The sequence below is a fragment of the Rhipicephalus microplus genome, chromosome X (assembly GCF_043290135.1).
Source record: "Rhipicephalus microplus isolate Deutch F79 chromosome X, USDA_Rmic, whole genome shotgun sequence".
Taxonomy (NCBI): Eukaryota; Metazoa; Arthropoda; class Arachnida; order Ixodida; family Ixodidae; genus Rhipicephalus; species Rhipicephalus microplus.
In genome coordinates this window covers 371854216-371869149 of record NC_134710.1, presented here as the reverse complement: position 1 = coordinate 371869149, position 14934 = coordinate 371854216, and the positions used below count along the sequence as shown (strand labels likewise).

The 14934-nt window shown below is 41.4% G+C and overlaps 1 protein-coding gene across 4 annotated transcripts in view; it reads right to left on the bottom strand.

The window, feature by feature from the left end:
• Window positions 1-14934, bottom strand: part of LOC119161079 (nose resistant to fluoxetine protein 6) — a 265186-nt gene that overhangs the window by 37029 nt on the left and 213223 nt on the right. For all 4 annotated transcript variants that reach the window (XM_075879976.1, XM_037413410.2, XM_037413411.2 and 1 more), the window contains one exon: window positions 12105-12184. In XM_075879976.1, the coding sequence (XP_075736091.1) occupies window positions 12105-12184 (80 nt within the window). The remainder of the gene's footprint in view (window positions 1-12104; window positions 12185-14934) is intronic.

The following is a 14934-nucleotide window of genomic DNA, read 5'->3' as shown; positions in this document are numbered from 1 at the left end:
AAGTTTTATAGCTCGACCCCCTCGGTGAACTAAGGACCAGTTTTCTATTTTCTCTCCCTCTCCGCGCCTTCGTTTCTGAAGCAGAGGGGAGAAATGAAATTTCGTTTCGCGGGTTCAGTGAGAATTTGGCAGTGCCATGGTGGTGCCATGGTGCATTTATGTTCACCACATACCAAAAAGAATGACACTTACACATGGCTTCTTTCAAATTAAAGCAAATATTGTAGAGGTTACTCCGGTCATGACAAATATGCTAGTTTTTCTGTGTAATATGTGATATAAACTATTTGAATTCAATTTGAAATTTCTCAAAAAACCAAAATTAGTATTCTCTTTGAACCTATCATTTACTATTTGCACAAGATATATTAAAGGGGCAGACCATTCAACACCAAAGCTCCACTGTTTTATAGGCCCCTATTAGTGTAAAGCGTCTCCTGTATGATCAGCACTATGGGCATAGACAAAACGTTTTTTTTTTGGGGGGGGGGGGGAGGGGAGAGGGGAGGTTCAACCTTCAATCCCTATCCCTATATGTGCATTCGTGCGTGCATTTATATGCATGCCAATATGACAATTTTTGTAGGTAGTCAATGACTACCTCCCCACTCTTCAACAATTAGCAACATAATATGTAATTTTACTATAGTGTGATTTGACCCCAGGTAAAAATGTGTAACCTGGAGTCCAAATGGTTTTAACTGGCATTAACTGGGATGAATTGGTCCTAGTTACAGGGCAGCTGGTTACAGCTGGGAATCAGCTGAGTATTTTTGTGCAGGCTTGTAGCTCAATCTTAAGTACTAGAAAATGGCACATGTTTGCTCAGCAATCAAATATCCACAAACATCTCATCTGTGTGTGAGCTTCGGCTCTACTCTTCAATGCTTTTTTTTGCTGCAGAGATAAGCTCAAGGATTTAAAAATCTGATAGACCAGAACGTGACCTCTACAGAAAGTGTTAAAATAATGTACTATGACTTTTATGAGAATTCTCAAAGGAATTAGAATTTTAAATTGTATGTAACACGAGCTAATTGTGTTATTTGGAGTGCAAGGCTGTAATTTATACTGCAGTATGTCTGTACCTTTTACCAACATTTACAATAAATGTGTGCCTATTTATTCACCAATGATGTTGACTGTATAGAAGAAGGATTTGTAGAAAGCTGCAATTGTATCTTGAAGGGCACAATAGAGAAGGACTTCACTTATGACTACTTAATAAAAATATCTCACAATGGTATATTGATCGGTCGAGTCATGTATCAAGAGGCATGCATTAAGAACCATAGTTTCTGCTTACAGGAGCTATCCGTAATTGCTACTATACATCCGAACACAGCGAGAAAAGGGCGCGGCGCCATCTGTTGCAAGCGCAATGAAGCAACACCCTCAACTGCCACGCGAGCAGACGCTCTGAAAATCAAACGCAAAACTTCACAACCTGAGTGCTGCTGTACTCATGTTTCCCGCTGTTCCTGTGCTGGAATGATATGCTGATTTCATGTGAAATGTCGAGGAGACCTTTCTCAATAGTCTGGAATGACTGCAGCACGTGCATTGCAGACTGCAAAAGCAACTTCATCAGGTACGTATTATCCGACTGAAAGAAACGCAAACAGCGTAAACTGCGGTGCGCCTTGGCTGTGACAAGGCAGAATTTGTGCTGTAAACCAGTTTCATTGTAACGCTGAAATTTGGCTCCAACTTATGCTCACGCACCGCATGTGTATCGATTTCCAGTCTTGCATGACACTCGGAACACACGAACGCATGACATGACACACGAACGCATGACACTCGAACGCACATCATTGTGGGACAAAACACACTCTTAACTTTGCCCCGCCGCGATGGTCTAGTGGCTAAGGTACTCGGCTGCTGACCCGCAGATCGCGGGTTCAAATCCCGGCTGCGGCGGCTGCGTTTCCGATGGAGGCGGAAATGTTGTAGGCCCGTGTGCTCAGATTTGGGTGCACGTTAAAGAACCCCAGGTGGTCGAAATTTCCGGAGCCCTCCACTACGGCGTCTCTCATAATCATATGGTGGTTTTGGGACATTAAACCCCACATATCAATCAAATCAAAACACTCTTAACTTTCATTCGATCATATTTTAGAGTGCTTTTTTTAAACATTTAGGTGTATACAATGACACGGTCACACACACTATAAAATCGTGTCATGTTTTCGACTCAGAGCTGTTTGTTGGCCGAATGCTTCGTACGTAGGAGCCGATATCGACTAAACAAGCCTAAGATATACATAACCCTCTTTACAGTTGTGACTGCAAATTCGGAAAAATGTCATGCCACTACAATGGCTCAGCCCTTTTGCTTTGGAAATAGAAACTACAGAAGGTATGTGCAAAACATAATGGTCAATGAGAATGGTTGTTCCCCTCCCACGTTTGATTTCACAGGCATGAGTCACGGCTCGAGTGGTTCTAGCCATGTGCCATGATGCCCACGTGTGGTTGTTCGAAACAGCACCATCAGTCTGTCGTGGGAGCGGGTAGAAGACATTTTGGTAAGCTTTCTTCTTTGGCATCGCAAGACTCACCACTCTGGCTGTTCATCTATCGTTGATATGATACGTGCGAATACGGGAAAGGACAAAGTATGAACTCAAATTAGCGCGAAGCTTAGTATTTATTACAGAAACATCGAAAACCGAAACACCTTTTGCATGACATTCCATCTGCAATGCTAATGCTAGCCTTCCACAATAAGTCTTTGACACAGATTTAAACATATACTTATAACTTTATTGTCAGTGAGAAGCACCTGTACCACAGAATTGGTCAGTTTGGCCACTGAGCTAGACGCCAATGTCGTTCATGATGTATATTCGGTGTTTCTCAAACACGTCCACGAAATTCATTTATTCGATATTAATCAATCCTTGAAGAAGTTTTGGAGCACGTCCGAAGTTGTATCATGCAACGAAAATAGCTTTATATTTAGCCCTTGGAAATAAAACCTATCTGCCAGTATTTAAAACACGTCCCAAATCACGGTGACTTATAATTTTTTACCCTGCTAACCAGCACACATTCTAGGATTGTCACGAAGTGGCGATATTTGCAAAGGCTAAAACTTGATACAAAAATAAGGCAACGTCTTTTTTCTTAGCGGATCGTCATTCTATAATCAGTAGAATATAAAGGCACATTTCAATTGAATTTAGTGCATGGTAAATTACTATGAGCTGGATAATAATATTATTTAAAAAATGAATATACTTGATCAATTGAAAATTGGATTGGTGCTGGCTTGTAGTCCCCAGTGAATGCATTCAAGCAATTTACAATTTTGCTTCTTTAAAAAATAAATAGTTATTATTTTTACAATGAAGCTTTAATGGTATTGCAATAGAAATTGAAGATACTTGCGGAGCCCAGTTGATTTTGTAGCTGACGTGATCACGGGCACATATTGTCATGCATGGTCGTTTCTCATTCATATCTTGTGTGTGCACACATGAGGTATATAGTTCTGAAGTGGCACTGCACCATACCTTATTCCTTGTTTCCTGCACCTACCAACGAAGCACTAGTTTTTCTATGATCCTGTGCATCTGAGATATCAATGCGCACCTGATATATACAAAAAATTGACTTGTCATGTTCTTCCTGCATACCTATATTGATGATCAGCATTTCAGGGGCACTTGAATGGCTCTTTAAGTCTGCTCCACCCAGTTTGAAAGCAGTACCTTTACTAGAATGTAATTGCCTTTTGTTTATCGGATGCCCATTCTATAAAGCACACCCACTTTTACAGAGATTTAAAATAAACAGTGCCTCTCTCAAGATATTGCAATGTCCATACTAACTCATAAAATCATAAAGGTATTGTATTTACATGTGTGATTTCATAACTAAAAAATAACATACAGCACTGATAATTGTTCCTTGATTAGAATTTTGCATTAAATTATCGTGCTTTGCTGTTTTTACTAAAAAACATGAATTTCATCCCAGTACAAAAGCACCTATCTTTGTTTGTCGGACATAGGAATATAGATTGGTAGGTAATGATGAAACACTGGCAAGTGAAATTTCATTGTTGCATGTTGCAGTTTTTTTCTTGCTTATTTTAATTTGCTTTTTTTGTATTAAGAAAATATTTTAAAAAGGGTGTCTTATAATTGGTGTGCCTCATAATCCGGTGGTGTTTGTTGCATGTAAGGCTTTTAATTATTTGAATTAAAGTGTACAGATGGTACTTCATGCAGATTGCTTGTGAACTTAAGATGTACCCTATCTGCCCATAATAAGCTTTTGAATGCATGCTATATTGGTCCGTTCAAGACCACATCTGCCGTAAAGATCCATTTAAAGTTTTTTTTTCTTTACGATTTCAGAAAATACTATTGCTATGCTCGTTTTATTTTTATGGCTTCATGGATGTGTACAATTAGTTTTTCTCTTAATCGTTTATTATGTCTTTAATGAGCTCATTGTTTGCCATCTTGAGTCTTTTTTTACCAAACTTGTTTTCCTTTTTCCATAGTCCCAATGAAAAGCAAACTGCGGTATGTGTGACTTCTTGCATATTTTAAATTCATAGGATAAATTTCTCCTCATCGTTAGCTCAGATTTTTCCTATCAATTGTTTCAAAGTCATAATTTTGTCACAACGATGCTCCCATGTTTATTTTATACTGAAGGGGTGCCTGAAGTCGGATTGCATTGCGGCCTCTGTGAGACTAAATTTCTAACTACAAGACAAAGTATTCTCTCATAAATAGTGAAATAAATGCATATGAATACTTATAAAATGATTATAACAGTCTAATAGCATGAACAAATATTCAAAGTAAAATATTTAACATAATATTAGTTTAAAAAGAATCTCTTGTTTGGTACACAAATTCATATGCTTGATTAGAATGTCAAACAGTAGCTATTCCAAGCACAATGAATCTGATAATCAATAAAGAAAAATAATTATATATGAAAAAAATTTATTATTATTTACCAGTAAGCTAAGTGTCTATAGAAATAAAGTCTTCATGTTGTCTGAAAATCAAACATCTCACAGGCTCATATCGCCATAGGGATAAAGAAATTATTCATTGCGATAGTTTTTTGTATGAAGGGTATTGACATATATCGCACTCTCGTTGTATAGTTCTCAGTACCGCAGCATTGGTATTGGGCAAGAATACTTAGAACATTCAACATTATATTCTCTTGTAGGGTTTCTTGTGGTACTAGCTCTTAGACACACAAGGTTGACCTCTTGTCAACAAAAAAGTCGCAACGAAAGTCTGCTGAAAAAAAGCTTGTAGTGGTTCTAGCTAATGACCACAAGAATAGAGAGTTTATGGACAATTAGGTTTTGGGTTAGACCTATAATCACTATAATCTACATAACTATGCTTGCTGCTGGGCAAAGGCCTCTCCCATGTTCAGTTAATCAACCCTGTCCTGTGCTTTCTGCTACCAGTTATACCTACAAACTTATCTCATCTGCCCACCTAATTTTCTGTCTCCCTCTCATGCATTTGTCTTTTTTTAAAATGTAGCCACTTACACTTAAGGACCAACTGTTATTCCGCCTATGTGCTACGTTCCCAGCCGATGTCCGTTACTTCTTGATTTCAACTATAATATCCTCAACCCTAGTTTATTCTCTGACCCACTCTGCTATCTTCCTGTCCTTTAAAGTTACACCTTTGATTTTTATTGCTCACTTTGAACCTTCTTTGTAAGCCTCCAGGTTTCTGCTCTATATGTAAGTACTTGTAAAATGCAGCTGTTACATCTTGATCTTGAGGGATAGTGGTATACTACCATTCACAATTTGAGAATGCGTGCTGAGAGTACTCCACCCCATCCTTAAATTATTCTAGTTATTCTTCTAGTTATTTCTTTCCAACTATCTACATTATGTTACTTTAATGTATATAAATTTTCGAACTTCTTCTGCTTTGATTGTCCAGTTCAGTAATAATGAGGTGTAATTCATCCCCTGAGTTACTCATTTATGCAGTGTCATCAGTGAATAGCAGGTTACTAAAATACTTTTCATTAACTCTTAATTTAACTCATCCCAACTAGGGCCCTGAATATCTTCTATAAATGTGCAGTAACTAGCATTGGATCTGCGTGATGATGAAATATCCCCCCAAAAAATCCCAGCATATGTACGGAGTGAATAATTATGAGTGAAGTGAAGCATCTGTTCATCCGTCTGTGCATAATTTCATCCATTTCATCCGTGCACGCGTCCATGCGTCCACCCGTCCATGCGAGCGTTTGTTTGTCTGTGCGTGCTTGCGTCCATTCATTCATCCGTGTGTTGGTTCACCTGTGCATGCGCCCATCCGTGAGTCCGCCTGTGTGTCTGTTTTTTTGTCTGTCTGGCAACGAACACGAGCCGCCGAGGCCCTCCACTCAGCTTAGTCCATGCCCCACCAATAAGTTGACGAGCACGAGCCGCCACGGCATTCCACGCCTGCTGCTCTGCTTCGTCCATGCCCTACCAACAATCTGCCACGTACGGTGACAATCTATGAGATTGAAAGAGGCACTTCTTCCTCGCACACCCAGGCACAACATGCGCAACATCCAATCAGAAAGTAGCGATACAGCACCATCTAGAATATCCTCACTCAACTGCAGCTTGTATGTACTTCCATAAGACAGAGCCATCTATTATAGTGTTTAGAAGATACTGCCTTTTTTTTTCTCATCACTTTTTCTCTCATTTATACTTGACGCAGGACAAGGTTAGTGTAGTATCGTGCGGAGGACGCTCCGCACAGAGGACACAGGGCATGGTGCAGAAGTGCTGGCCAATGAAACTGAAAGTAGCTTTGCATGAAACCAAAACCAAAACACCACAGTTATACTAAAAGGAGCTTGACACCTAAAAGACCCCCGTTGTGGCCCCACTGATGACCACAATTAGTAATGTACTCATTCACTAGACCAGGTAATCCTTAAGAGACAACCTTAAGAGACAGGAAGAGAGCAGAGTGAGTCAGGGAACAAGCAAAGGTTAAGGATATCATACCACATTTACTTTCGTAATCCTAGCATTCGGATAATTCTCATACCCTCCAAATCGCCGAACAAAATATGATTTTTTTTTCCGTGAGTAATTTGTGTACCCCCAAACTTGCAGCAGTAATGTATTCTGCTTTTTCCTACCATTGATGATGATAACGCATGACAGCCTAGTCTTGTCTTTTAGGCATCATGCATACTATCAATGGAATTCAACACACAAAGCCCCAATCTAATCCAAGCTAAGCCAAAGTGGCAAGTAAGCATTGCGGTGTGTTAGTGCTAGTCCGTGCAGCGTACTTTGTTGTGCCCATTCTGTATTTACGCGATAGTTCAATATGGAAGCCACACGGCTGCTTTCAAAAGCTGAAAGGCATTGATCATGCACAAAACAATGACCAACGGGACTGCCAGCAGGCACTTCCAAGTCGATGAGTTTTGTGTTCGCTACTGCCGACGGCAGCACGAAAAGCTGAAAGCCACCAACATAAGACGTGTCAGATCTTCCATGGGTCTAAGACTAGAAAATACCCACAGCTTGAGACAGAACTTCTTCATTATGTGAAAGATCTCTATATCGTCAGTGTTTCTTGTCCCTTCAGAGCAGCATTTCATATTCATGAACTCTGACCAGTGCACCTGATTATCAGCGTTACTTTATAAAAATGCCATGGAGCACTTCTCAGAGAATATCTCTGCTTTCTCTGTCTCAAATATTTCGATGTCAGTGTAGCTTTTCTTGAGAGTCTGACATGCACTTGAAGACATGTCATTGCCGAGGTACAAATGCGGATGTCAGCTGCATAATTTGACAAATATTCAGTTATTGGAAGTGAACCAGCCATGACAATAGGTAGGAAGTAAACTGTACCAAACTCAAGACACTGTATTTAGGTACTCATTGGTAGGCATTATCTTAAGATGTCGCACTATCCTTTGTCTCATTAAAAAATTTGTATTAAGTGATGCTTAGGTGTTGCTTTGATGTTCTGAAATGCTTTATTACTCATAATATTGCGATTCCTTTTCTGGCATCAAGTCTGACTAAGACTAGTTTAGAAACATGTTCTAAGTACGGGCATGGCTCAGTGTTAGAATACTGAGCAGGCACACAGCGGATCAGGGTTCGAGTCACATTGTGTCATTAGTGATTTTTATTTACCGAGTTTTTTTCCTTCGATACTGGTTACAAACATCATCGACGGTGGTGGCAGACAACTATGGCGCTATTCGTAACCCATGTTTTGATCTCATAACAGCTTTCTCTGTTAAATGATTTGTCCTTCAGGTAGTTTGATATTCATGAAAGACACGGCCACGTAGCCAGATATCGTCCAAGACCTCAGAGATGCCTTGCTGAGTTAAGCAGTTTTATTCAATTGAAAGATAAAACTCTATACTCTGACATTGCCAAATACCTTAAGAATGGCTTGAAAGGTAAAGTTGTCATGGTTAGGTACCTTTAATTCACGTTCAGGAACAAGACTGCAGACAATCTATTTTTCATGCTGAACAAATCAAATGAGGTCAGTGATGTCTGTAAACAAGCATCTGTGTCAGAAGCCGGCAATAGTGTTGAGGTATATGCCATAATGCTCTAGATAACAATCCAGGCTTTTCAGCATCGGCCTCCCCATCCCTTGCCCTGGACAAATAGCCCAAGCAGCGAGATGATAAAAAGTTACGTCAAGTAGTGATTTGCCCAGCTTTAGTGACTATATGAGGCGGCTGGATTTCATGCTGCTTGAATCAGTGAACTATGAATTTGTATTAAGGTCTAAAAGTACAGTAAACTTGCTTATAACAAAATTTATCTATTCCCCATCGTTGCTCTGTAGAAGCACATGTATTTGCGATGTCTAGAAACAAAGTAACAGCGGGAGACAACCTTGATATAACGAATTTTTCCCACAAGCTATCTAGGAATTTCGATTCGCATTTTTGCATTTTGGTGGGAGCATACATCTTTCGCAGCTGCCCAGCACCGACGAAGCGCGAATGGTGGAGCGCATGGCGCACCAGGTGAGAGCGAGCGCTTTTTATTGCGTGCAGGTGAGCACGAGGCGGCAGGCAGGCTTGCATTCCACGACCCAGCATTGCCGTCATTCTCGCCGTGGGTGCATGCGCGAGTGTTCCCCCTCCCCCACCACTCCAACCCAAAACTATTGTTAAAAGTTGGCAGTGCCATGTTTTATTTAGCGTCACATATGTGAGGCTACGCTGCATATGGAGGACCTTTTACCAAATAGTTTTCCGCGGTACCCGTGTCTGTGTTCTTCGCTCTTTGTTTTTGATGCTGTGCATTCATGCATAGCAAGCTAAATGTGCGTAGCTTCATTGCACACGCATGGAACTACGCACATTTCACGCATGATGTTGCCCCCGATGACGTTCAGCTCTGCCTTTTTTTATTGCGATAGCAATTATATGGACAGTCTCGGCTGGTTTTTTGCTGTCGCTGCTGCTGCCATCATCATTCACCGTATATGTATACGTACCTATATACATGAAAACTCAAGAAAAAAAACCCGCGCTCGGCGCCCAGCACGTCATGATGCGCTGACGCTGCTTGTCTCTCACGCATACATTGCCCTGCGAATGAGGGAGGTTAGATGCTTGTGCACGTGCTCTTATATATCCTTCGGTGGGAAGAATCCCGCGCTTTCGACTTGAACCAGAACAATTGCATTTAGTTGACGGGCGCACAAAGAACACTTTGCTCAATGGACTGGTGCCATTTGCGAAAAGAGTGCTTTTCAAACACAGCGAAGTAACAACTGGGGCACTTGTTAGTTCGCACTCATATCTGTGCCTGTGATTACTTTTCGTGCCTCGTTTTTGTTCAAACAGCATGTTAAGTGTCGAGCGGTAAACGTTGTTAGTTCACTCTCGTCCTGTGTATGTTGTTTTCGTGCATCATTTGTGCGTGAGCAGCACGCTGCATATTTCGATCTGCTTGCCGTTCTCTGCGTTAGATTCCAAGTTGTTGCTATTGCAATTAATGCGTCGCCGTTGCGGCGAAACTGTATTTTCTTAATTTTGGACAATCCTGCTGTAACCACCGAGGGTATGTTTGATCAGGCATTGATGGAAACTCTCCGAGACCACGGTTACAAAGAATCTTCAGAGGTCGACTCATCACGCGCTTCTGTCTTGCATTGTGCTACAAGTTCGCAAGCTGGTAGCTTTCGCGATTAGCCTATTAGTTCTGGCAACATGCAATAAAGTGATAGCAAGAAGTTGTAATGTTATAAGAAGTAGAGCTGGCAGCCAACTCTTTTGTATTCAACATTGCGCAACTTCTACTAAATGGTAAAGTGAGCAAATACGGCCGCTCCGGAAAGAAGTGCTCTTTTCACACACTCCCTTCAAGACGAAACCACACTGATACTCATCGAGACAGCAAGCGTGCCAGTGATCATGACCGCCCCTAATATCCAAGTTTATTATTGCTACTCGAGCCCCCCCCCCCCCCCCCCTCGCCGCGTTGTTTCATGCTCATTTAAAAGGGGTGGTTTACTTTCTGTTTGAGCATTCGACCACAGTTCTAACATGCCAGAGATGTTATCCTATGCACTTTACAGGCAATAGAGATGGGCCTACTCCTATGATTTCTGCTTCAGCAGCTCTTGTGCGCTTTTACCCACTCATGAAAGTTTTGATGCGCAGGGGGCATATCATCTATTTGGACTTGTTAGGGAACATGGCTGCGATGGCAAAAATTTACCAAGAGTGTCCATATTATTGCTATTGAAATCATAAGCAGGTTTTTACTGTAAATTATGTATTCTTGGGGAGCTCTGCCTTCAGTCTTCCTTTTGTTTAATTTGCACGTTTATTTTCTGAATTTTCGTACCGAGCCTGAGCTTCTCGAACAGTGTCAACATGGTTTGCACTGAGAATTACTGACAGTAAAATGGGGTGACAACAAAACATGAGGAGAGAATGTCGCATTATAACGAAATCTTTTTTATAACTAGTTTTTCCAGAAATTTTTCTATTTTGTTATATTCAGGTTTAACTGTACATGTTAGGCTATTTCCCTAAGGTATGTTGCCAAGAGCCTTGTATATTTCATGCATATAGCCATGTGTGGTCGCGCATATAGCCTTATATGCATGTAATTTCCCTAGGTTGAGGTAGTGAGGAAATTCTGCACACTGCAAGTAGGAAGCTACAAGGGGAAAGCGGCAAGTAACTCTTCGATGTAAAGCAGCTCTACATGAGAATCTCCTGAAGTTGGAGCATTAGGCAGGTGTGTGCAGAAAAAACGTTCACCAGCTACCCTCGATCAAAAATTCTCTGCTACATTACTTCATTTATGACCTTGAAAGAGAGCTTGGCACTTGTAGTGGGGCATTGTTGCAGTGATGTTCAAAGACCACACACAGTGCTATATAATAGACTTACAGCATTCAAGTAACTCACAAAAATTTTATTCCTAATGACATCGAGGCCAAAGAAGGCACAAAAGAAATTATGTACTTGCTTTTCCTAATTGAAGTGTTGAATCCACGAATTGTAAGAAAAGTGGACAAAAGCCTGTTACAGGGGGGAATCGAACCCACAATTTTTCATTACATCTCACTTATTGTGGCATTGTTCTCCCCTTCACTTTTTTTAGTGTTTGTGTAAGTCCACTTCATATCACCAAGGAAATAGTATTCAAAGCTGTAACTGATTGCCATACATAGTCGTAGAACACCACTTTCACTCTAGGCAAGCTTAGCAGGCAAGCTTGTGATAACGAAAGTGTCCAATATACCATTGTACATTATACTTGAAGTCACCAAAGCTACTGGAGTCAAGATCCTTGCTTAGGAGAAGTAGGCCACTAAGATGGTGCAAATAAGATAACAAATTGGTATACCGTAAATGAGAAGCTCTACTGATCAAAGCAGAAATAGGGAAGGTTTTGTCATGATTGCCCCCCTTAACAACTATCGTATCCTGAACTTCATATGTAAATGAACAAAACAACTATAAAGAGAGCCACTAAGCTGGCAAAACAAACTACTAAAATGATAATGAAGCTACAATAATGAAGGCTGAAAGTTTAGTTTCATATTGCTACAGCTTACCTCATCAAAAGAAAGACGATCAAGAAGAGAGCACAATGGAGCTGCCAGTCTGCACTGATGTACCACAAACTTGGCAGACACTGAAAACAAAGCCAGTGAAAGAATGAGTTTTGCTAGTTTTAGGGCTGATTTGATGTTCTATGCTGCTCTTACTATAATTCGACGAAGACATGAATATGCTATTACTTAACATTGTCATATTTGCTGCACTTTCTCCTGAAACTAAAGTGCAGCGGAATATTAGTTTGTTGAGAAATTAATTATTCCTCTTTGAATAAGAAGCATGCCCAGAAATGGCTCTAATTATGTTGTATGTGCATCAGCTTCATTGTCATGCACAAACACGAATACACCTTTGCTCGTAGCTTGCGTTGTTATATACATATATATATAAATAAATAAATAAATATATATATATATATATATGTATATATATATATATATATATAATGAGATCTAACAGACAGTAATGCCAAGGAATGTATAGGGGAAGTTATTAGTTCAAATGAAATGTAAATCGAACACGTTATTCGAAGGTCGTCGGTTCGATTCCTGCTCATGGCTGGTTATTTTTTCACCCACTTTTCTTTCTTCTTATTTACATTCTATTTGATCTAACAAATTCCTCTATACATTCCTTGGCATTACTGTCTGTTAGATCTCCTTAATATTGTGTCAAAACATGAAAAAATGAGCCCTAAGTTTATACTTCTTCGCCATATATATATATATATATATATATATATATATATATATATATATATATATATATATATATATATACTGTGAAAATCAGACAAGAGACAATGCCCTTGCTTCGGGCAGGTCATTCTAATCTGACCGTTTTCTTCCTCCTCTACCTCGCTGTCCTAGCATGCGCGTCTGTGCCAGTTTCCGTCTTTGTCATCACACTTGGTCATAATTGCAAGCATTGTCGATATGCCAGAAGACAATGTTCTGGTGGGTGAGTCTAGCTGCAGCAGTTGACAGTACTTCATGTGGGCAGGGTTGGCTGCATCAGCGTGGTCGGCCCCGTCCACGGTGAAAGTTTGTCAAAATTGGCTCTGGCGGCCAACACTGGCTATGTTGCCTGGGTCGTTCGCCATGTGGTGGTGGAGACTGGGTCCTGGTTGGTCCCTTTGTTGATGATGCTCCACGAACAACATTGACTGTCTCATGGTGGTCTACAACCTCGGCCACACTATGACTTTTCAGAGAAAGCAGTGTGAGTTAGATTCTTTTTTTTTGGTGGACCGAACAGGTATTCTCGTGGCACTCGAAGTTTCTTGCAGTGATGTGGATTGGAGACCAATTTCCTTGGTGATGGTTGTGTCAGGTGGTTCTCACTGGATCGACGTGGTTGCACGTTGATCGCGGAACACTTGCTTTTGTCTCCCCCATTTTAAAAGACAGGGCAGGAACTCATGGATTCGGCAACACAACATGTAGTACCATATGCGGCTGTCTGCACATTTTCCAGTGGGTCGAGAAGTGCCTGGGTGTCCTACTCGACTTCTGCGTCAGCGAAGGATGAAGTTCTCGCGCTGTGGCTGGTGCTTTTGCAGAGTTTTTGCTGTTGGTCTCTTTCACATTTTCAAGTCAGCAATCCTTGAAGTATCACTGCACAAAAGTGGGAGATCATCGTTGGTTGTCGTTGTAATAAAAGACTTGGGCTGCACATGAAGATATTTGATGAAGTTGACGTCAGACTTCTCGCAGACCTTCGTGTCTTCTTACGTTCGGCCAATAAATGCATCACACAAGTTGATGTGAGACTTCTCGCAGACCTTCGTGTCTTCTTACGTTCGGCCAATGAATGCATCACACACAGATCCACATCCGTCTGGTCAGAGAAAATGCTCATGGAATCTGTCGAGATGCACATACTAGGTGATAGAACATCGACTGCGATGTGAACTTGTGCATCTAAGTGCTCAAGCGATAGTGAGCATGGGTACAGATTTCTCGATCGATATAGAGGCGAAAAGCTCTCGATCATTGGCATGGGTGCTCTGGCACCAGATACTGAGGTAGAGCCAGAGCATCTCCTTAGTCCTGTGTTGTTACCATGCCCAGCTGTCTAGCTCTCTGCAGGTGAGCTGCAGCACACAGTTGCAGCCTCGAGGTGGGGTGCTATCTGAGCTCTGTCCTTCAGGAAGACCAAGCTGGACTTGCTGGAGTCGCAGAGAATCCGACCAAAAGTAGCAATCAGGGCTTCACTCCATTCTGACCAGGACTGCTGCCTGACTCCTTCGTACCTGTGCCTTGTTGTGGCACCTAACCGAAAGCAGTTTACGGCTACACTCCACTTCTGTCGCTCGGTCTATGCATTGTGAGCAGCGAGAGCATGCACGGTCACCACCTAGTCGTCGGCCACCCAGTCTAACTCGGTGTTCTGTAACCCGTGAAATTCCAGTAGTTTGCAGAGTGCCAGCGTTAGCTGGACGGAAAGTGAAAATCCAGTATGCCGACACCAAACTTCTATGTTGTTGTGAGAACTGTGCAAGGACACGCTTGAGCTCTCTGCAGTTCTCGGCTGAAATGGATTTAATGTCTTGCGAGGTGACCGCACCCAGCAGGGCATTGATTGCACAGAATGTCGGTACAGCATCAGGAAATATCATGGAACTCTATGCTATCGATACATTAGGCTCAAAGCAGAGTCGCGCGAGGGTATGCTTCAGCTGCGGGGCGCTATCAATGACCCGCATACGGAGCCAGTGGCAATGTTTGGGAAGTGGGAGGTGATGGTTGTGGTCACGGTAGTGGGTTGCTTGTCCGAGCAAGCTTGTACAATATTCGAAAGCTGCTGAGGGTTCCATAGCATTAA